The sequence below is a fragment of the Stegostoma tigrinum genome, chromosome 1, assembly GCF_030684315.1.
Source record: "Stegostoma tigrinum isolate sSteTig4 chromosome 1, sSteTig4.hap1, whole genome shotgun sequence".
NCBI classification, from domain to species: Eukaryota; Metazoa; Chordata; class Chondrichthyes; order Orectolobiformes; family Stegostomatidae; genus Stegostoma; species Stegostoma tigrinum.
In genome coordinates this window covers 187,778,658-187,802,571 of record NC_081354.1, presented here as the reverse complement: position 1 = coordinate 187,802,571, position 23,914 = coordinate 187,778,658, and the positions used below count along the sequence as shown (strand labels likewise).

The 23,914-nt window shown below is 48.0% G+C and overlaps 2 protein-coding genes across 2 annotated transcripts in view; one reads left to right on the top strand and one right to left on the bottom strand.

Annotated features, from left to right (window-relative positions):
* The first annotated feature begins 2,422 nt into the window (after nucleotides 1-2,422).
* On the top strand, nucleotides 2,423-21,039 carry tex261 (testis expressed 261). Its single transcript, XM_059650660.1, has 6 exons — nucleotides 2,423-2,615; nucleotides 8,632-8,711; nucleotides 10,686-10,839; nucleotides 11,199-11,266; nucleotides 13,189-13,291; nucleotides 19,436-21,039. The coding sequence occupies exons 1-6, from the start codon at nucleotides 2,546-2,548 to the stop codon at nucleotides 19,549-19,551; spliced, it is 591 nt and encodes a 196-aa protein (XP_059506643.1). The 5' UTR covers nucleotides 2,423-2,545; the 3' UTR covers nucleotides 19,552-21,039.
* Nucleotides 21,040-22,067: 1,028 nt separating this feature from the next.
* Nucleotides 22,068-23,914, bottom strand: part of ankrd53 (ankyrin repeat domain 53) — a 40,664-nt gene continuing 38,817 nt past the window's right edge. Inside the window, exon 6 of the mRNA XM_059651669.1 lies at nucleotides 22,068-23,833. Within this exon, the coding sequence (XP_059507652.1) occupies nucleotides 22,865-23,833 (969 nt within the window). The 3' untranslated portion in view covers nucleotides 22,068-22,864. The remainder of the gene's footprint in view (nucleotides 23,834-23,914) is intronic.

Here is a 23,914-nt window from a genome sequence, read left to right as displayed (position 1 = left end):
GATGTGCGGGAATGGAATGTCTTATCGTGGGAGCAGATGCGGCGGAGACGGAGGAATTGGGAATAGGGGATGGAATTTTTGCAGGAGGGTGGTTGGGAGGAGGTGTATGCACTGGAAGGAAGAAATGAGATCAGCTGAGGCAGCCCGGATAATAATTTCTGAGAATGTTTTCAGAACAGTGTCTTTGAGCAGCAGATGTTAGAGATGGCCTGGGAGCAGTCTACATGAGATTAGATAATGTGCAATACGACAGGATTAATTAATGACTCGATTGTAAAAGCAACCCCTAGGTCACAGTGATTGCAATACGCTTGAATTTCATTTTCATTAAGGGATACAACTGGGCCATGGGACACTCAGTAAGTCATGTCAAATCATCGACACGGGACACTACCCACCAGGCGCATAGCAGATACTCCCGTGACGCGGCCAACATTGTCTCGCTCTGACAACTGATGAACTGACACTGCACAACAATCCCCAGACAGGGATGTTCGCTCTCACACTTCAGTGGTCACGGTCATTCGGCCTCAGACCTTCTGGTAAGTGCCCTCTGGGGCAGACTGCGAGGTACACAACAATGCAGAAACCCTGAGCAGAGACTGACGGCCAACTTCCATACCCACGAAGACGGCCTCAACTGTGATAGCGTGGAATAAATAGGGAGAAAGGGGGAGGTGGACCGAAGATGGAGAGTAAAGAAGATAGGTGGAGAGGAGAGTGTACGTGGGGAGGTAGGGAGGGGATAGGTCAGTCCAGGGAAGACGGACAGGTCAAGGAGGCGGGATGAGGTTAGTAGTTAGGAGATGGAGGTGCGGCTTGGGGTGGGAGGAAGGGATGGGTGAGAGGAAGAACAGGTTAGGGAGGCAGAGACAGGTTGGACTGGTTTTAGGATGCAATTGGTGGGGGGTCGAGCTGGGCTGGTTTTGGGATGCGGTGGGGGAAGGGGAGATTTTGAAGCTGGTGAAGTCCACATTGATACCATTGGGCTGCAGGGTTCCCAAGCGGAATATGAGTTGCTGTTCCTGCAACCTTCGGGTGGCATCATTGTGGCACTGCAGGAGGCCCATGATGGACATGTCATCTAAAGAAAGGGAGGGGGAGTGGAAATGGTTCACGACTGGGAGGTGCAGTTGTTTATTGAGAACCAAGCGGAGGTGTTCTGCAAAGCGGTCCCCAAGCCTCCGTTTGGTTTCCCCAATGTAGAGGAAGCCACACCGGGTACAGTGGATGCAGTGTACCACATTGGCAGATGTGCAGGTGAACCTCTGCTTAATATGGAAAGTCATCTTGGGGCCTGGGATGGGGGTGAGGGAGGAGGTGTGGGGGCAAGTGTAGCATTTCCTGCGGTTGCAGGGGAAGGTGCCAGATGTGGTGGGGTTGGAGGGCAGTGTGGAGCAGACAAGGGAGTCGCAGAGAGAGTGGTCTCTCCGGAAGGCAGACAAGGTAGGGGATGGAAAAATGTCTTGGGTGGTGGGGTCAGATTGTAGATGGTGGAAGTGTAGGAGGATAATGCATTGTATCCGGAGGTTGGTGGGGTGGTATGTGAGAACGAGGGGGATCCTCTGGGGGCGGGGTGTGAGGGATGTGTTGCGGGAAATGCGGGAGACGCGGTCAAGGGCGTTCTCGACTACTGTGGGGGGAAAGTTGCGGTCCTGGAAGAACGTGGATGTGCGGGAGTGGAATGCCTCATCCTGGGAGCCGATGCGGTGGAGGCGGAGGAATTGGGAATAGGGGATGGAATTTTTGCAGGAGGGCGGGTGGGAGGAGGTGTATTCTAGGTAGCTGTGGGAGTCGGTGGGCTTGAAATGGACATCGGTTTCTAGCTGGTCAGTGGATGGAGGGTTAGGCTCCCGGTTGAAGAAGTAGGCATGGAGGCGAAGGCGGTGGAAAAACTGCTCGATGACCAAACGTGACTGGGCCCAAAACGTCAGCTTTTGTGCTCCTGAGATGCTGCTTGGCCTGCTGTGTTCATCCAGCTCCACACTTTGTTATCTGGGATCAGTATCAATACTTTTCATAGGGCCAGTACATATGTAATGGGCTGAATGGCCTCGGAGTCACTGTTCCGCTTGTGACAGAGATGCCCGACCCCTGTCCACTCCGGCAGGTGGCGCTCTCCCCGCAGATCTCGGGTCGAGTCTCTCGTCCTCCCCTCCGACTGGTGGCGCCCTGCTGGGAGGTCTCATGCCCTGTCTCCTTCCATCCGATTGGTGGCGCTCTCCCTCAATGTCCTCGGCCCTGTCTGTTCACCTCCCCTCCGATTGGTGGCAATCTCGCCGGAGATCCGGAGCGCCTGTTTCTCCACCTCACCAACGGCCGGTGGCGCTCTCTCCGGAGGTCCTGAGCGCTGCCTCTCCTCCTCCCCACCGCACGGTGGCGCTATCGCCGGAGATCCTGAATCCAGTGTGCCTCCTCCTCCTCCTCCCTGCCGGCGAAGGGGGGGGGGGTGGAGCTCTCGGCGGAGATCCCGGGCCGCCCTCTCCCCGCGGGCGGCTTGTCGGTGTTTATTCCGGGCCAGCGCCGGGCCCTGCTGTACGGCAGGATGTGGTTCCTCTACCTCCTGAGCTGGCTGTCGCTGCTGCTGCAGGTCGCCTTTGTCACGTTGGGGATCGGTGAGTGACGGGCCGCGGAGTAGGGGAGGGAGGCCGGGTGGGGGAGACTCGCTCTTGCCCCTCACCCCCAAAGCCTGGGCCTGAGGGAGACGGAGACTTCTCCGACAGTGGTTGTTGGGGGGGGGGAGGGGGAGTTGTTGCCCGGTTTGGCGGGGGTAGGGGGTGTATTAGGTGGGGACACTTACCCCCTCCTACTCCCCCCGGGGCCTCTCGGCGGGGGGGATGGGGAACCCGCCAACGTAGGCACAAGGCTCTCAGCCAATCAGAGACAGGGCGGCGGTCGGCCCCGCTAATCAGCGGCGCCCGTACACCGGACCAATCGGAGCGCCCGTTGCAACGGAGCCGTCAGCCCGAACGCCCCCTTCCCTCCCCGCCTGCCCTCTGCGTGGGCTCGGCGACCAATGAGAGGGCCCCGTGGAAGCGGGCTGTCCAATCAGAGGCTGGAGCCTGGGCGCCCCCTTTGGGGTTGAGGAATTGGTCAAAGTGAGCAGCAGAGTTTGGGGGGGTGGGGCTGAGGATCCAGTGGATCCTAGTCCAAGGAAGGACTACTACTGGGTGTGGCTCCGGGCAAGAGGGAATTGAAAGTGGGTCAAATGGATTAAGTGTCAATGAGCCATATTTAAGGAACCTTAATCATGATCCCATTGGATCACTTTGGATCTGGAAAAGGGCAAGGATCAACTGAGAGTCAGAGTCATACCATCTGCCTGCACTTGGCCCACATCTCTCCAAACATCTCCCATTCACGTACTTATCGAAATGTCTTTATTACTGTCTTTGGAAGTTCATTCCACACGCGAACCACTCTCTGTGTAGAATTGCCCCCCTCGTGCCTTTTTAAAATCTCTCCTCTCATCTTAAAAACATGTCCCCTTGAAAATCCCCACTCCGGGGAAAAGACACCTTGTCGTTTGCCTTATTTATGCCCCTCGTGATTTCACAAACCTCTAAGATCACCTGACAACCTCCTATGCTCCAGTTAAGAAAAGTCCCAGCCTATCCAGTCTCTCCTTGTAACTCAAACCCTCTGTTCCCAGCAGCATCCTGGTAAATGTCTTCTGAATCCTCTCCAGCTAAGTAATGTCCTTCCAATAACAGGGTGACCAGAACTGGACACGGTAGTCCAGAAGAAGCCTCACCAAACTGCAGAATTGGGCTAATGAAGTGTGAGGCTGGAGGAACACAGCAGCCCAGCAGCATCTCAGGAGCACAAAAGCTGATGTTTCGGGCCTGGACCCTTCTTCAGAGAGGGGGATGGGGTGAGGGTTCTGGAATAAATAGGGAGAGAGGGGGAGGCGGACCGAAGATGGAGAGAAAAGAAGATAGGTGGAGAGAGTATAGGTGGGGAGGTAGGGAGGGGATAGGTCAGTCCAGGGAAGACGGACAGGTCAAGGAGGTGGGATGAGCTTAGTAGGTAGGAGATGGAGGTGCGGCTTGGGGTGGGAGGAAGGGATGGGTGAGAGGAAGAACAGGTTAGGGAGGCAGAGACAGACTGGGCTGGTTTTGGGATGCAGTGGGTGGAGGGGAAGAGCTGGGCTGGTTGTGTGGTGCAGTGGGGGGAGGGGACGAACTGGGCTGGTTTTGGGATGCGATGGGGGAAGGGGAGATCATTGTGGCACTGCAGGAGGCCCATGATGGACATGTCATCTAAAGAATGGGAGGGGGAGTGGAAATGGTTTGCGACTGGGAGGTGCAATTGTTTATTGCGAACCGAGCGGAGGTGTTCTGCAAAGCGGTGCCACAATGATACCACCCGAAGGTTGCAGGAACAGCAACTCATATTCCGCTTGGGTACCCTGCAGCCCAATGGTATCAATGTGGACTTCACCAGCTTCAAAATCTCCCCTTCCCCCACCGCATCCCAAAACCAGCCCAGTTTGTTCCCTCCCCCCACTGCACCACACAACCAGCCCAGCTCTTCCCCTCCACCCACTGCATCCCAAAACCAGTCCAACCTGTCTCTGCCTCCCTAACCTGTTCTTCCTCTCACCCATCCCTTCCTCCCACCCCAAGCCACACCTCCATCTCCTACCTACTAACCTCATCCCACCTCCTTGACCTGTCCGTCTTCCCTGGACTGACCTATCCTCTCCCTACCTCCCCACCTATACTCTCCTCTCCACCTATCTTCTTTTCTCTCCATCTTCGGTCCGCCTCCCCCTCTCTCCCTATTTATTCCAGAACCCTCACCCCATCCCCCTTTTCTGATGAAGGGTCTAGGCCTGAAACGTCAGCTTTTGTGCTCCTGAGATGCTGCTGGGCCTGCTGTGTTCATCCAGCCTCACATTTTATTATCTTGGATTCTCCAGCATCTGCAGTTCCCATTATCACTGCAGAATTGGGCTGAAAGATGGCAAATGGAGTTCAATGCGGATAAATATGAGGTGATTCACTTTCGGAAGAATAATAGGAGGGCAGAATACTGGGTCAGTGGAAAGATTCTTGGTAGTGTGGAAGTGCAGAGGGATCTCGGTGTCCATGTACATAGATCCCTGAAAGTTGCCACCCAGGTTGATAGTGCTGTTAAGAAGGCATATGGTGTGTTAGGTTGTATTGGTAGAGGGATTGAGTTCCAGAGCTGTGATGTCATGCTGCAACTGTACAAAATGCTAGTGCCGTCTCACTTGGAATATTGTGTGCAGCTCTGGTCGCCCCATTACAGGAAGGATGTGGAAGCATTGGAAAAGGTGCAGAGGAAATTCACCTGCCTGCCAATGTAGTTAACTCAGCCACATTAGGGGCATTTAAACAGTCCTTGGATAAGCATATGGATAATGATGGGATAGTGTAGGGGGAGGGGCTTAAATTAGTGCACAGGTCGGCGCAACATGGAGGGCCGAAGGGCCTGTTCTGCGCTGTATTGTTCTATGTTCTATGTTCTGAACAACTGCAATCTGTCATCCGAAAGCTCAAGGGTCTGAACAGTGAAGGCAAGCTAACAACTACTTTAACTGCCCTCTCTATTTGTGACACAAGCTTCAAAGAATTTGTAACTGCACCCCTACGTCTCTCTCTTCTACTACACTACCCAACGCCCACCTTTTAATTGTATAAATTCAGCTTGTGTTCGTTTTATCAAAATGCAATACCTGGCATTTATCCAAATTAAACTCCATTCACCAGTCTTCAGCCCATTGACCCAATTGATCAAGAACTTTTTGTAAACTTAGGAAACTTTCTCCACTGTCCAGTATACCAACAATTTTGGTATCCACAAACTTACCAACTATGCCTTCTGTATTTTCAACTAAATCATTTGTATAATTGTTAGACAAAAGTGGACCCAGTTTTGATCCCTGTGCAACACCGCTGGTTCCAGTCCAAAAAGCAAGCCTCCACCATCACTCTCCATCTCCTGCTGCCCGGCCAATATTGTATCCGATTGTCCTGCTTGCCCTGAATCCCTGACAGTGGAGAAACAATTTAGACCGTAAGACCATAAGACAGAGGAGTGGAAGTAAGGCCATTCAGCCCATCAGGTCCACTCCGCCATTCAAATCATGGCTGATGGGCGTTTCAACTCCACTTCCCTGCACTCTCCCTGTAGCCCTTGATTCCTTGTGAGATCAAGAATTTGTTGATCTCTGCCTTGAAGGCATTCAACGTCCCGTTGCTGGATGGCCAATTCCCACAGGGTGAGAGTGGTCTAGCCTCAGGCAGATTGGAATCCAAGATGAGTTGGTGATAGAGTTACAGAGTGGCAAACCTCCTTGGCAGAGGAGATGGTTCCGTGAGATAGATGAAGCTGAAAGGGTGTGTGTTGGTGGGACAGTCCTCAGTTTTATAATGCAAGTGAGAACTTGGTTTATATAGCCTGAGTGGAGGTGGAATGGGACATCAGCGAAGAGACTAACTTCTGTAATTACGCTTTGAAGAAGAGCAAGAAAGAAGTCCTCTTGTTGTCCGGTCAATATTCATCCATCAATTAAAATCATAGATGATTTGATCTAGAATCTTGCTCTGTGCGAATGATCTCCTGCATTGCTTGCATTGTTATAGCCTTTGCCAACTAAGATTTTTAGGACATCCTGTGGTTAGCAGAGATACAAGAGCTTCTCTTTGGTTGGGGAGGGAATTAGAGAGGAGGTGACGTTGAGTGAAATAGACAATAGAAGGCGTTCAAAGAATTAACTTTATGAAGTGAACTGGTGGAAAATGGCAAAGTTTCCAGGAAATTAATCAAAAGAGAATGATATTTTCATGGAAAACTCAATAAGTATTTGAAGCAAAAGAAAATGACAGGAATTCAGAGAGATAAAATGCCAGTGAGATTAGTTTGGGGACTGACACAAGGCTATGGAGAGAGAGAGCGGGGCAGTGGGATTAGTTAGACCATAAGACACAGGAGGAGAAGTTAGGCCGTTCAGCCCATTGAGTCTGGTCCACCATTCTGTCATAGTTGATAAGTTCCTCAACCCCATTCTCCTGCTTCCTCCCCGTAACCCTTGGTCCCCGTGATAATCAAGAACCTATCTATCTCGGTCTCAAATGTACTCAATGACCTGGCCTCCACAGCCTTCTGTGGCAGTGAATTCCATAGATTCACCACTCTCTGGCTGAAGAAGTTTCTCCTTATCTCCATTTTAAAAGGCCTTCCCTTTACTCTAAGGCTGTGCCCTTGGGCCAAAGTCTGACATACCAAAGAAAACATCTTCCCAACATCCACTCTGTCCAGGCCATTCGGTATTCTATAAATTTCAATTAGATCCTCCCCTCGTCCTTCGAAACTGAGAATAGTCCCAGAGTCCTCGGGTGTTCCTCATATCCTGGCACCATTCTCGTGAACCTCCTCTGAACCCGCTGCAGGGACAGTACTTCTTTCCTGAGATATGGGGCCCAAATCTGCACGCAATACTCCAAATGTGGCCTAACCAGAGCCTTACAAAACCTCAAAAGTACATCCCTGCTTTTATATTCAAGTCCTTTCAAAATAAATGCCAAAGTAGCACTTACCCCACTGACTCAACCTGTGAGTTTACCTTAAGAGAATCCTGGACTAGAACTCCCAAATCTCTATTCTTCCCACTAAAGTGCATGACCTCACACTTTCCCACATTGTACTCCATCTACCACTTCTCTGCCCATTCTCCTAACCTGTCCAAATCCTTCTGGACAGCATATGCACATACATGGAATAGTGTAGGTTAGAGGGGCTTCAGATCGGTATGACAAGTCAGCACAACATCGAGGGCCGAAGGGCCTGTACTGTGCTGTAATGTTCTATGTTCTGCAGCCTCCCCACCTCCTCAATACTACCTGTCCCTCCACCTGTCTTTGTATCATCTGCAAACTTAGCCAGAATGCCGATAGATCATTAACACTGACCCTTGTGGAACACCACTTGTCACTGGCTGCCATCGTGAGAAAGACCCTTTATCCCCATTCTCTGCTCTCTGCCAGGCAGCCAGTCTCCTATCCATGCTAGCACCTTGCCTCTAACACCATGGGCCCTTATCTTACTCCGCAGCCTCCTGTGCTGCACCTTGAATTGTACAGGGCTACAGGGAGAATGAAGAGTGTGGGGTGCCTTTAAAGAACATGCAGTGTCTCGTTGGGTAAATAATGGTCAAATACTTTTTGAAGTGAGCAGAATTGGAAACAAATGTAGCAGAGTGAGTGAAAAATCTGATCTGGAATTGAAAGCCTCAGTACCGTCAGAGTGCTGAGCGTGTGTGACGCATTACCGTGGGACATTAATGTGAACAGGATAGCCCCATTCCCTCAGAACCCAGTCAAACACTGGGTGGTGGAGATTCAGGAGGAGATGGATATCCTAACAGGGTAAGATAATGTGGGCTAGGAGCATAAACATCAGTTGAACTGAATGGCCTGTTCCTGAGCTATAAATTATGTACAGTGTGCATATGTGGAAGATTTCTATCAACAGTATGATCCCCAATCTTTGAGATATCTGCCCTATTTTAGATTAACCTCTCTCCTCTTCTTCCCCCCCGACCCCCTTTCAGTGTTCTCACCCATGTAATGTGTGGTTTGCTGTCTCTCCCTCTATCAACAGCTGCTGGCCTGTACTATCTGGCAGAATTAATCGAAGAGTATACAGTAATTACGAGCCGCATTATCAAGTACATGATATGGGTGAGTGTTTTGCTGTGACCTGGGAAGTGTGCAGTGTTTTGTGGGTGGGGAGGAGTCGGTCAGGGAGGGGGAAGCTCCGTGTTTAAACTCCGATTGTAGGGCACTGACTAGACCAGGCTTTCTCTGCCCTGATGACTGCATTGTAAAGGACGGTTGGGGGTAGGCCACTCAGCCCATCACACATTGAGTGCAGGGATAACAAGGTGTGGATCTGGATAAACACAGTAGGCCGAGCAGGAAGGCTGACATTTCAGGCCTAGACCCTTCTTTCCCTCCCCCATTTCTGAAGGGAGTTCTGAAATAAATAGGGGGAGAGGGGAAGGTGGATAGAAGATAGAGGAGAAGATAGGTGGAGAGGAGACAGACAGGTCAAAGAGGCGGGGATGGAGCCAGTAAAGGTGAGAGTAGGTGGGGAGGTAGGGAGAGGATAGGTCAGTCCGGGGAGTACGGACAGGCCAAGGGAGCGGGATAAGGTTAGTAGGTAGGAGGTGGGGATGGGGCTTGAGGTGGGAGGAAGGACAGGTTAGGGAGGTGGGGACGAGCTGGGCTGGTTTTGGGATGCAGTGGGGAGGGAAGATTTTGAAGCTGGTGAAGCCCACATTGATACCATTGGGCTGCAGGGTTCCCAAGCGGCATATGAGTTGCTGTTCCTGCAACCTTCGGGTGGCATCATTGTGGCACTGCAGGAGGCCCAGGATGGACATGTCGTCTGAGGAATAGGAGGGGGAGTGGAAATGGTTGAAAAAATGGAGGCGCAATTGTTTAGTGCGAACTGAGCGTAGGTGTTCTGTTTGTGTTTGAGACCGAGTTCAAGTCCCATCGTAGCTGTTTGCACACTGAGATTTGTATCAATGAATAGTTTGTTGCTCTCTGTAAACAGTAAAAAATTAAGTTTCTGTTCTTCTGAAGTTGTGAGATTGTTCGGAAATGTCCAACCATAGCAGTACCTCTCAGAACATATTACTTTCCAAATGAAGCCTGCAATAGGGTTGAAAACTCCAAATTTTAAAACCTCATTCATGGGCAGAGAACATCGCTGGCTTGGCCAATGTTTGTTAAGAGTCAGCCACATTGGTCTGGAGTCAGGTGTACGCCGGACCAGGGCAGATCTCCTTCCCTAAAGGAGATGAGTGAACTGGACGTGTCTTTGAAAGCAATTGATGATTGTGTCATGGTCACCATTTCTGAGACGAGCTTTCAGTTCCAGGTTTTGTTAATTGCGGTAAAATCCCACCAGTTGCTGAAGTGGGTTTTGAACCCCCTGTCACGGTGATGTTATTGATATGACTCCGCCTGTGCCACATACTGCCTCTCCCCTTTCTGTTGCCCTACAACTAACCTCCAAGTTTGGATCTACCCAAGGCTGCATAGTGCTTGTTTCACCCTCCTGCAGTGTTTTACGTTAAGCCACACTGGAGTACGATGAACAGTTCTGGTGAGCATATTATAAAGTAGATACGTGTATATATAGGACACTTTAGAGTTATTTATATAATGATATCAGAACAGAGCTTTTAACTAGGGTGCATACATGAGGATCAATGGTCGGCACAACATTGTGGGCTGAAGGGCCTATTCTGTGCTGTACTGTTCTATGTTCTATGTTCTATCAGGGAGCAATGAGGCTGGAGAAGTTCTCTGGTGAAATGAAGGCTGAAGCTGATCTAACAGAGGCTCTTACAAGGTAGATATTTTCGATTGTGAGGAGACCAGGATCAGTGCCCATTGAGATATGAGAGTGATTAATGAATACAGCGGGAAAGCTAGGAGAAATATTTTTGCCCCAAGAGTGGTGAGAGTGTGGAATTGCAAACATGATAGAGAAAGAAATAAAGGAGTCAATAGGGACAGAGGTGATAAATGTGGAATACAAAGAATGGCCTGTTTCTGGTTGCAGACTGCAGTGTGTGATGTTGGTTTTTCACATTAAACGATAAGTGTAAGTTGTTCACCTTCACTTTCTCGACTCCTCAGTTCTCCACTGCCGTGCTGGTTGGACTCTACCTCTTTGAGAACTTTCCTGCATTAATGATTGGAGTCGGACTTTTCACAAACCTTGTCTACTTTGGCCTCCTACAGACTTTTCCATACATATTGCTCACATCGCCCAATTTTATACTGTCCTGTGGTAAGTACCTTTCCCGTTGATTTCTGGGTGACCTAGTGTTCATTGTTGCTTATTAACTCCTCAAGAAACAAGAGGTTAGGATACGAGAGCCCTGGCAGTGACCACATCCCATCACAACTCCTTCTACAGCTCGGTTGGCCCCTCCCTTCCCTTACCCAACTATTCAGTCTAATTAACACCCCCCACTGTTCAGTCTGTTCCCCCCCCCTCTCCAAACCCCAACCGGCATATGCTCTCAGGCTCAGTTTCAGGAGTATACAGTGATAGATCAGTCAACCCTAGGTTATAGGTGTTTGTGATTGTGTTAAACTGATAGCAACTGAAGCATAATGGACATTTTACTGTTAACCCTCCCACAGTGCTGCTGGTTTGTAACCATTACTTGGCATTTCAACACTTTGCAGAAGAATACTACCCCTTCGCTGAGGTAAGGAGCAGCAGCATATTCAAAAAAAGTCTCCTGGTTTTATGGTGGGCAACTCGTGTTTAAATAATGTGTTAGTTTTTTTGAGGGTTTAACTAGTAGGATAGACAAAGGGGAATCAATAGATGTAGTATACTTAGATTTCTAAAAAGGCATTCATTAAGGCAACACACAGGACAAGGGCTGTTGAATTTAGAGATAATATATTTATGGTGGATAGATTATTGGAGTGCTGCAGGATCACTTCTGGTCGCTCAGCTATTTACAGTCTATAAGGCAGAGGGACTTGAGGCTGTTTTCATTAGAGAGAAGAAGGTTGAGAGATGACTTAATTGAAACATATAGAATAATCAGAGGGTTAGATAGGGTGGATAGGGAGAGCCTTTTTCCTAGGATGGTGACGGCGAGCACGAGGAGGCATAGCTTTAAATTGAGGGGTGAAAGATATAGGACAGATGTCAGAGGTGGTTTCTTTACTCAGAGAGTAGCAAGGGAATGGAACGCTTTGCCTGCAACGGTAGTAGATTCGCCAACTTTAGGTCCATTTAAGTCGTCATTGGATAAGCATATGGACGTACATGGAATAGTGTAGGTTAGATGGGCTTGAGATCGGTATGACAGGTCGGCACAACATCGAGGGCCGAAGGGCCTGTACTGTGCTGTAATGTTCTATGTTCTATATTTAGTCAAAGCCAAATGGAAATCTGGCCCAATAGATCAGATTGTTTCTCTTTCAGTGCTGTGGTCCTTCACTATAACATAGGCACACATGGCTGCAGATTTTCTTCAATGATAAATTAATAGTTTATGACACAAAAGGTTGGAAGAAAAAAGATTTTGAAAGATAATATTTTAAAAAAAACAAGAAAACAAAGCCTCATCTATTTCCCACCACCATCACTTTGCAGCAATTCCAATCCGGAGAAATTGTAGACTCATACAGCATAGAAACAGGACTTCAGCCTGCCATATCTATGCCAACCAGAAATGACCCTCTATGTCACATCTTTAGGTCTGATTTAACTACTTGCCCCAATATTGTCCTGTGAACTGCAAAGACTTCTTACACGAATACTCACAAAACTGAAAGCTTGGATGTTCTCACTTGTTCTTACTAATCTGCATATTTCTAGCCAAACACTTCTGGTCTGGAAGTTTCACAAGCTAAACTTTCACACCTATGAAATTGTGCTTTCCCTGCACAGTCCTATAATTCTTTCTAGGAGAGAAACTATATTTGTCTTCTGAGTGCAGTTGTATCTCCTGCATAACCGCACTAAAAGCCCTCAGTTTCTGGGTTTTCTAATCTAAAACGAGTCCTTGATTATTCTAAATCCAAAACAACTTAATGCCTTTGATTGGAATGGAAATCCCGTCGGAGCGAGGAGCAGAACTTCTTCAAGGTGGGCAGGCCTGAAAGAGATGTGGCAATGACTTAAATACTAAATAAAAACCAAAAGAACTGTGGATGCTGTAAATCAGGAACAAAAACAAAGTTGCTGGAAAAGCTCAACAGGTCTGCAGCATCTGTGTAGGAGAAAACAGAGTTAACGCTTTGGGTCCGGTGACCCTTTCTCAGAACTGAGCTTTCCCAGCAACTTTGTTTTTGTTCCTGATTTACACCATCCGCAGTTCTTTCAGTTTTTATTTAATGCCTCTGATGTTTAGTTGAGCATAAACCTCTCAGTATAAAGGATTTTTCATTAACACTCCAGGGGCCTGCTGTCTGAGCCATGCTAGATTAGATCAGAACATGCTGCAAAGAGGTATAGACTGGATGCATGGGTGAGCAACAAAGGGCCTATAGATTTTAATGAAGGGAAGCGAGAGGTTATTCATTTTGTAATTACGACCTGTCTTGTTTGTTTATGTACTCACCTGTTTGGTTACCAGTTAAAGCACTTGGTTTTTCTGTATTCTTTCAGGTACTGGCTTACTTCACACTGTGCCTGTGGATAACCCCTTTCTCCTTCTTTGTGTCACTTTCTGCTGGAGAGAATGTCCTCCCATCCACGATTCAGCAGGGAGGTGAGTGAGGCCTGCTCAAGTTGATGAAAAATTGCTGGTGTGTTGGTCAGTTGGTGGATTGGTTTATGTGCTAAATGGTTAATTTGGCTGGTCTTTGGGTTGAATGATCATATTTTCAATCACTCATAGCATGTAACTGTCACTGGCTGGGCCAGAGTATGTTGCCTGTCCCTAACTGCCCTTGAGAAGGTTATGGTGCGCTGCCTTCTTGAACTGTTGCTATCCATGGGGGATCAGATACACTCTGTGCCGTTAGGGAGGGAATTCCAAGATTTTGACCCAGCAACAGTGAAGGAACGGCGATATATTTCTAAGGCCAGGATGGCGAGTGGCTTGGAGGGGAACTTGAAACTGGTGGTGTTCCCATGTATCTGTCCTTCTAATTAGAAGTGGCCGAGGGTTTGGAAGGTAAAAACCAAAAGAACAGTGGATGCTGTAAATCAAGAACAGAAGCTCATCAGGTCTGGCAGTCTGTGTGGAGAGAAAAATTTTGGGTCGAGTGACCCTTCCTCAGCACTGATGGTAGGGAGGAAAGTGTCGGTTTACACGCAGATGATAGAGTAGGGGTAGGGGGAGACATTAAGGAGTAAACAGTAGGTGGGGATAGAGCCCAAAGAGCGAGAGAAGAATAGTTGGACAGAAAAAGGAGTGAATGATGATCAGGCTGGGAGGCTGAATAGCTGTTAATGAGGACTGTTAGTGGCTATCAAGAGGTTGTGTGTCATAGCAGACTGTGTCATAACAAGGCCTTGTTATGAACTTGTGTCGGTGTTGGGGGGGCTGGGACATGGGCGAGTTCTGACCCTTAAGTTATTGGACTCAATATTGAGTCCAGAGGGCCGCAGGGTCCCCAAGTGGAAAATGAGGTGTTGTTCTTCCAGCTTGTATTGAGCTTCACTGGAGAACTGCAGCAAACCAGAGACAGATGTTGGCTGTTCCTTTGTCTGTCCAGCTGTTCTACTTTTTCTTTAGGCTCTCTTCCCACCTATCATTTACTGCTTTGTCTCCTCTCACCTCACCTTCTGCATACAAACCGACATTTCCTCATTACTATCAGTTCTGAGGAGGGGTCACTGTACCAGAAACATTTACTCTCGATTTCTCTCTACAGGTGCTGCCAGACCTTCTGAGTTTTTCCAGCAATTTTTGTTTTTGTTGTTGGTTATGGCTTTGGAAGGTGCTGTCTGAGGACGTTTGGTGAATTTCTGCAGTGCATCTTGCAGATGATACACACTGCTGCTGAGCATCAGTAGCGCAGGAGTGGATGTGGTGCCAGGCGAGTGGCTGCTTTGTCCTGGATGGTGTCGAGCTTCTTGAGTGTTGTTGGGGCTGCCCCCATCCAGGCAAGTGGGGAGTGTTCCATCACACTCCTGACTTGTGCCTTGTAGATGGTGGGCAGGCTTTGGGGAGTTATGAGTGACTGGTTCTGCTGATCTTATTGCTAAGTTTGCTGATGCCATAACGATAGCTCAGAAAGTGAGTTGTGAAACCAATATTGTGAGTATAATATAAGGACATGTGAAATTGTCCGTGTTGGCAGGCAGAATTTAAAAAGAACATCTCATTTAAACAGTGTGGAACTCTGGCATGCAGAGAGATCTGGTGTTTTAGTGTCTGCATGGTAACAGATTAATATGCAGTTATAACCAGTGATTAGGACAGCTAATAGAAGGTTATCATTTATCATGAAGGAAAGTGAAATCAAGTGTATGGAGGAAATGTTTTGGTTAAACGGGACATTGGTGAGGCTACACCTGGGGTGGTGTGCGTAGTATTGGTCTCATTTAGTAAGAGATGCATTGGAAACGGTTCGGAGAAGGTTTGTCAGAGTAATACCCGAACTGGGTGGGTTGTCTTCGGAAAGAATGGACAGGCTGGACTTGTATCAGTGGAGTTTAGAAGCATGAGCAGTGAATTTGAATTAAATCTACAAGCACCAGAGGGGTCCTGACAGGATTGATGTGGAAGTGATGTTTACCTCTTTTGCTGGGAATAGAGCGTTGTGTTAAAAATAAAGGGGTGTCCATGAGCAAGTGATGACATAGTGGAATTATTGCCAGACTATTAAAGCAGAGGCGCAGGTAATGTTCTGGAGACCTGAGCTCAAATCCTGCCACAGTGGAATCTGAATTAAATAAAACATTTAGAATTAAGAGCCTAATGACTCTCAAACTATTGCTGATTTTTGGGGGGAAATCACACCTGGTTCACGGATGCCCTTTGAGGGAAGGAAACTGCATTCCTTACCCGGTCTGACCTACAAGCGACTCCAGACGCACAGCAATGTGATTGACTCATAATTTGGGATGGACAATAAATACTATCGCAGGCAAGGATGCCCACAACCTGTGAATGGATTAAAAATAAATCAGCTCCTTGAGCCTGCTCAGCCATTTCATAAGGTAGTGGCTGGTCTGATTGTAATCTCAGATCTACAATCCTGCCTACCCTGATCACTTTCCACCCCCTTGCGTAACAAAGTGCTGTTCATGTTCGAGGATTCTCCTTCCATTACCAGATACTCAATGTTAGAGAAAACATTTCACTACTTCGCTATTTGAAACCGGTGGTCCCTCTGGTGCATGTATGTTTAATTCAAATTCAAACTCCTGTCAAAGGGAGGAGTTATAAGGTGGTGGTCACACCCCAGGTACAGGAAAAAGGTAGCTGGGTGACTGTCAGGAAGGGGAAGGGGAACAGGCAGGCAGTGCAGGGATCCCCTGTGGCCATTCCCCTCAATAATAAGTGTACCATTTTGGATACAGTTGGGGGAGTTGGTGGGGATGACCTACTGGTGAAGACCATTGCGGCCAGGTCTCTGGCATTGAGCCTGGTCCTGTGGATTTAAGCAAGGTGTTTGATAAGGTTCCCCATGGTAGGCTCATGCACAAGGTAAGGAGGCATGGGATAGGGGGAAATGTGGCAGATTGGATTCAGAATTGGCTGACCCTTAGAAGACAAAGAGTGGTAGTGGATGGAAAATATTTAACATGGTGCTCAGTTACCAATGGTGTACTACAAGGATCTGTTCTGGGCCCTCTTCTGTTTGTGAGAGTTGTAAGAAGACGTATGGTGTGTTTGCTTTCATTACTAGAGGAAATGAGTTCAAGAGCCGTGAAGTTATGCTCCAGCTATACAAAAGCCTGGTTCGGCCACATCTGAAGTATTGTGTCCAGTTCTGGTCGCCTCATTTCAGGAAAGACATGGAAGTGTTGGAAAAGGTGCAGAGGAGATTTACTAGGATGTTGCATGAAATGGAGGGAAGGTTCTGGATGTGAGTTTGCTCGCTGAGCTGGAATGTTAGTTTTCAGACGTTTCATCCCCATTCTAGGTAACATCATCAGTGAGCCTCCAATGAAGCGCTGGTGTTATGTCCCGCTTTCTATTTATCCGGTTAGGTTTCCTTGGGTTGGTGATGTCATTTCCTGTTTTTTTTCTCCGGGGCTGGTAGATTGATTTGGAGCCAATGTGTTTGTTGATGGAGTTCCAGTTGGAATGCCATGCTTCTAGGAATTCTCATGCGTGTGTGCGTGGGAAGCTCTTATGAGGAAAGGTTGAGAGAGCTAGGGCTTTTCTCTTTAGAATGACAAAGGATGAGAGGTGATTTGATAGAGATGTACAAAATGATCAGAGATATAGATAGAGTAGACAGCCGGAGACTTTTTCCTAGGGTGGAGGTAGCTATTATAAGGGGGCATAGTTTTAAAGTGAGTGGAGATAGATATAGGGGAGACGTCAGGGGTAGGTTCTTCACTCAGTGTGGTCAGGGCTTGGAATGCATTGCCAGAGAGGGTAGTGGAGTCAGCCTCATTAGGGGCATTTAAGCGGCTATTAGATAGGCATATGGATGATAGTATAAGGTAGGGGTGGGGGTTAGATAGCCCTTAGGTTTAGGGTAAAAGTTCAGCACAACATCATGGGCCAAAGGGCCTGTACTGTGCTGCACTGTTCTTTGTTCAATGTTCAGATAACCTCTCATTAAAGTGATGAGCTGATATCAGGAGTGTTTTTTTTCTCTGAAGTGTGAGTTCTCTTTGAACTCTCTTCCTGAAAAGTGGTGAAAACAGCTTTTGATTAGAGTGGTGCTGGTTAGATTAGATTCCCTACAGTGTGGAAACAAGCCCTTCGGCCCAGCACGTCCATACCGCCCTTTGAAGCATCCCACCCAGACCCATCCCCCTGTAACCCATACACCCCTGAACACTACGGGCAGTTTAGCATGGTCAATCCACCTAGCCAGCACATCTTTGGACTGTGGGAGGAAACCGGAGCACCCGGAGGAAACCCACGCAGACACGGGGAGAATGTGCAAACTCCACACAGACAGTTGCCCGAGGCTGGAACTGAACCCGGGTCCCTGGTGCTGTGAGGCTGCAGTGCTAACCACAGAGCCACCGTGCCGCCCACACTCTCAATATGCGAGGTTTGAAATGGAGGAATATTGATTTCTCAGCAGAACGTGGTAATCAGCAGGAGGTTCACGGGATTGAGAGTTAATGTTGATGGCAGCTAGAGCAGTTCCCTCCTGAATGCATACCCTTATGCTGCCACCTCTAGTGTGTTAGTTTGAGGGGCTGGTTGCAAGGGTAGTGAAGGTATTTGGTATGCTTGTCTTTATTGGTCATAGTGTTGAGTAAGGGAGTTGGGCAGCTGTACAGGACATTAGTTAGGTCACTTTTGGAATACAGTGTTTAATTCTGGTCTCTGTGTTACAGGAAAGACGTTGTTAAACTTGAAAAGGTTCAGAAAAGATTGGGTTGGAGGGTCTGAGCTACAGGGAGAGGCTGAATAGCCTGGGGCCATATTCTCTGGAGCATTTGAGGCTGAGGTGTGATCTTATAGAGGTTTATAAAATCATGAGGGGCATGGTTAGGGTGAATAGACAAGGTCTTTTCCCCAGGATAGGGGAACCCAAAACTAGAGGGCACAGAGGATAGGTGTAAAAGGGACCTAAGGGGCAACTTTTTTCAAGAAGATTTGTAGCTTGGGATTTGGATGAGGTTGTCAATATGCTCATCAAGTCATTGTGTTTGGTTGCAGACATTTTGTTACTCTGCTAGGTAACATTGTCAGTGTGCCTCCGGTGAAGCATCAGTGTTCTGTCCTGTTTATTATTTATATGCCTTGGTTTGTTGGGGTGTTGGGTATCACTTCCAGTTCTGTTTCTCAGTGGTTTGTACACAGGGTCTAATTCAATGTGATAATGGGAACTGCAGATGCTGGAGAATCCAAGATAATGAAATGTGAGGCTGGATGAACACAGCAGGCCAACCAGCATCTCAGGAGCTGCTGTGTTCATCCAGCCTCACATGTTATTGTCTAATTCAATGTGTTTGTTGATGGAGTTCCGGTTGGAATACCAGGCCTCCAGGAATTCCCTGGTGTGTTTCTGTTTGGCTTGTGCGATTGTGGATGTGTTGTCCCAGTTGAATTCATGCCCCCCCCCCCTCCCCTGCTGTCGGCGTGTAGTGAGACAAGTGAGAATTGATTGTGACTCTTGGTGTCTAGATGGTGTTCGTGTAACCCTATTGTCAATTTCTTTCCAGTTTGGCCAAAGTAATGTTTCTCACAGACCTTGCATGGTATTATGTATCTTTCACCTGTTTTGCTGGTTGTGGCTATGGGATCCGTTATGTTTGTCAGTAGCTGTCATAAAGTGGTTGTTGGTTTGTGGGCGACTCAGATACCTGGGGGTCTGAGTAGTTTTGTGGTCATCTCTGAAATGTCGTTGATGTGCAGTAGGGTGACGAGTGTGTCTGGCCATGTTGTGTCTTCCTGGTGTGGTCTTTCTCGGAGGTAACAGCAGATTGTGCTTCTTGGGTATCCATTTCTTTTGAAAACTCCTTTATAAGTGCTGCTGTTCTGCTTTGTGTACTTTGCGTGGATGGAATAAGCTGCCAGAGGAAGTGGTGGAGGCTGGTACAGTTACAACGTTTAAAAGGCATCTGGATGGGAACATGAATAGGAAGAGTTTAGAGGGATATGGGTCACATACTGGCAAATGGGACTAGATTAATTTAGGGTATCTGAGCGGCATGGATGGGTTGGACCAACGGGTCTGTTACTGTGTTGAACAACTCTATGAAAAGTTAGTTTGATGGGGTGGTTTGTGGGTTAGTTCATGGTTTCTTTAATTTTCCACAGATGACGTTGTATCAAACTACTTTACAAAGGGAAAGAGGAGCAAGAGATCAGGAATCCTAGTGATCTTCACCTTCATCAAAGAGGCAATCCTGCCCAGTCGACAGAAGATTTACTGACTGTGTGTGTTCATGAACTCTTGTCAATGTAATGGACGAGGTGCAGGAGGTTGGAGCTGAGAGACCAAGAGACTTACTGACCTGGAGAATTATGAGCTCCTGCTTTGGACTTTAATTTGGGATTTCTTTTGATTTTTGTTTTTGTTCTTTAAATGGTCCCTCCTCCATGAAGGAATATTGGTTGAAGATTTCAAAAGCATTATTTTTGCACAGATTTTGGAATTTCGAAGGACTTCAAACAAAAAAAGCAAATCTTGTTCCATTTGGAGAGGGCTTGATTGAAGCTGCCCACATGATGTATTCAGTGTAAATGTTGACATTTTCTCATGGAGTGGATGAATACTGTACATGGCCATGATGCTTCCAGTAAACCTTGTTCAGTTTCACACCCTTTTTGGTTCAGTTCAACGTCATCGGCAGGGTCCCTCCCTTTGGCTGTTTTTAAAAAGAGCCTTGTGCATTTGCTTTTAGGTGTCTTGTGTTTTCCAATCATCCCCAGAACTTGCTGCTTGTACTGCAAGGTTGATGCTCAAAGAAGCAGTATTAACGTAAGGAGAGATACAATCAGTAGTAGAAGGCACCTGGGGGGTGTAAAAAGTGGTGGGGAGAGGGGCTACTGAGTGACAGTGTGAGGGACCTGGATTAGCATCAGCAAAGATATAGTCAGTAATACAGGGCGCAGGGGAGAGAGGGGTTAGTGAGTGACAGTGTGAGGGAGCTGGATTAACACTAGAGATACAGTCAGTAACACAGAATGCTGGGGGAGAGGGTTTATTGAGTGACAGTGTGCGGGAGCTGAATTAACATCTGTAGAGATACAATCGGTAACACGGCGCTGGCAGAGGGGTTACTGAGTGACAGTGTGAGGGAGCTAGATTAACATCAGTACAGATACAGACAGTAACACAGGGAGCTGGGGGAGAGGGGTTACTGAGTGACAGTGTGAGGGAGCTAGATTAACATCAGTACAGATACAGTCAGTAACACAGGGCACAGGGGGAGAGGGGTTACTGAGTGGCAGTATGAGGGAGAGGGATTAACGTCAGTACAGATACAGTCAGTAACACAGGGCACAGGGGGAGAGGGGTTACTGAGTGGCAGTATGAGGGAGCTGGATTAACAGTAGAGATACAGTCAGTAACACTGCACTGTTGGAGAGAAGGGTTACTGAGTAACAGTGTGAAGGAGAGGGATTAACATCAGCAGAGATGCGGTCAATAACACAGGGTGCTGAGGGAGAGGGGTTAATGAGTGACTGTGAGGGAGCTGGATTAACATCAATAGAGATATAGTCAGTAATGCAGTGCACTGGGGGAGAGAAGAGTTACTGAGTGACAGTGAGAGGGAGCTGGATTGATGTTGGATTATGGTTATTGAAACTGTATCTCAATTGTTAAACCCTCAGGTTGAAACACCAAGCACCTAGATCTGGAATCCTGTTGTAAATGCTCTTGCTGCAGTGAAAATAAAGGTCTTACGTCTCTAGCACATTTGGCAATTTGCTTTGCAGCCAGCAAAGTACTTATTGAAGTGTAGTCCATATTGTGATATCGGAAACAGAGCAGCCAATTTGCACACAGCAAGATCCCAAAAGCAGCCACGTGACGAATAACAAGATGATTTGTTTTAGCTGCTCTTTAAGAGAGAGACATTAACTGGGGTTGCCAGGGATATGTTTCCTAGTGTTCGCAATACTACCGTGGGATTATTTTCGCCAGCTGAGAAAGAAATGGGTGTGGGTTTATCCAAACGGGAGTTTCACTGGGTTGCTTTGGAGTCTGTCACTTCGTTAGATTGTCATCTCCATACAATGTGCCTCCTTCACTCACATTTTCCATTCATGGTGCAGGTCCTTCTCAATGACAAGGTCTAGCACTGGGGAACTCTTATCCTTCCATCAATGACCTCCAATCAGAAAGCAATTGAGAAACCTTTTTGTCTAGAGGGTAAAGCTGGTTGGAACTCACTCTCCAAAAGGGAGATCGCGACAGAAAGTCTTGTCATCACATTTTAAAATGGGACATGTACACTTGACTAATCTACAGGACCATGGACCAAATGCTGGGAAGTGGGACGGCTCTCTTTTTGATCAGTGTAGATTGGGGCTGGGGGGAATGTGCTGAATGGCCATCGCTGCTGTAAACTTTTGACGTCTGAGGCGGTGTCTGTTTGTGTAAGGGCCCCCACTGCACGTGACAGCAAACTGTTCCATTCTGAGAGACAGTACCAGTAGTGTTCAGGGATCAATACAGGGCTAACTGGGAGGGATCAGCAATAGAAACTCTAGCTAACATTGTCACCTTGCTGCTGAAATCAGGTAATGATTTATACTTTCGATGCATTCACAAGGTTAGGCATTTCAGGTTTGTCTGCAATGCGCTGATAATCCCTGACTGCCCTGTGGGTGGGGGTCTGAGCCACCATTTGCAACCATTTCAGAAGAGATTGTGGATTTTAGCCAGAATGTTTAAAAATGACCACTATCCTTTCACAGAGGACGTAAGCAAACTGGACTGATTTTAATACAACCTTGTCATCTCATGGTCACTGAAGACAGCTTTTGTTCCTCTGAGTTCCAGATTTATTTTATGGAATTTGAATTCCCTGGACTCTGTGTCTAGTCGTGAGTCCACTCACATGATCATTTCCCATCGTGATCTGAAGGAATTCTGGAAAAATGCCATCTTTAAGGATGTGTGCTGTATGCAGTGTGCTATAATCAGCTGCTTTTTCCACAAAGGACACAGACTGCAGCTGCACAGATTCTTATTGCAAAGACTTGCTGGGAATGACCTGTCGGTTTGCAAACTCAGATTGGGTGTAAGATGGCAATTAAACAGTTACCACCGTCAGTGTGCACTCACTCCCCAACGCAGCTCTCCACTGCTTTCAGCTTCACATCCAGACAAATCTCAGGCCTGAACAGAGATGGGTGCGTCTCAATGGTCACTTGGAGACACTGACCCTCAGACTGCTGCTATAGAGTGTGTGATGGGGGGGAGGGTGCGGAGTAGACACAGGGCTGTGGGAGGGGGCGCAAATGGGTTTAGTGTGTGTGATGGGGAGAGAGTGGACACCGGGCTGGGGGAGGAGGAGTAAATGGGTGTAGTGTCTGTGATTTTGGGGAGTGGAGATGGGGCTGTGGGAGAGGGAGTAAATGGGTGGGGAGTGTGTGATGGGGGAGAGTGGGCACGAGGCTGTGGGAGGGGCAGCAAATGGGTGCAGAGTGTGTGATTGGGTGGGGGGGGGGAAGTGAGCATGTGGCTAGGGTAGGGGGTTAAATGGCTGCTGGGGACTTGGGAAGTTACACATGTCAGTGAGTTTCCATAATTGCAGAGCGCCAATACTGTCCATGGACCATGGCTCTATCTGATGTCAGCCCCGGTGAGATAGTACAGGATTGGGTGTGTCTCCCTGTATCACAGAGCTCTTGTCTCTGCACTGGGGCTCTGATTGGATCAAGTGAGCGCAGTGTATTTCTGGGGGTTTGAGGCGGTAGCATTTTCTGCCCCTTTGAAGTAAGTGTTGATGGTGTGAAAGCTGCGCTGGGCTGGCCCCTGTTTTGGGACTGGCGGCTGGAGGGTGAAGATACCTGACAGGACGTGTCCTGCTTTACCCACTCACGCAAGTACATGTCTACCACGGCCTTATCTTTGCCTGTGTGCCGCTTCTTGGGAAGTTTGAGGACGTCGACTGCCATGAATTCATCAGGAATCCTTATCCGCTGGTCACCACGATGGGCGAACAGTTCCCGCTTGATGGTGTTGAGGGGCAGGCTGGGTAATGGCCAGGTCTTATCCCCAACTTTGGTCTTCAGCACGAGCTGGCCCCGCTGGTTCTGCGCTAACTCATACAAGATCCCAAAATCATGCTGCTGCAGCATTAAGTTCAGGTTGATTTGCTGATCGCCCCCTATCTGCCTGGAGGTATCGGCCGTAGGAGGGGAAGAGGGATTGGTGCTGGGGTTCCAAATTGGCTTTGGCCAGCAGACACCCTGACGGAGAGTGGAGCAGGTCCCGGTTTTCGGCTCTGACTTCTCCCACTGTGTTTTCCCCTGGGGTCGGCAAGGCCCAGTCTGTTTGGTGAAGGGTACCAGTTTGTAACTATCCCAATCGCTGCTCCTCCCTTCGATCTTCACCGACTCCCTCAGCTGACTGGCCACGTGATCAGCTGTCGTTGCCCGTGGCTTGACAAAACTACTCGATAGCCTCAGAAGGTGGGACAGTTGCTTCTTGTCTAACCACAGTCGGTAGGATTTGTTGACAATGGATTCCATCTCTGCCTGCAGCAACACGAGCCAACAGCTCACGATAATACGTTGTAAACCTTCATTAATGCAAACATTACCTACTGACAAAGGCAA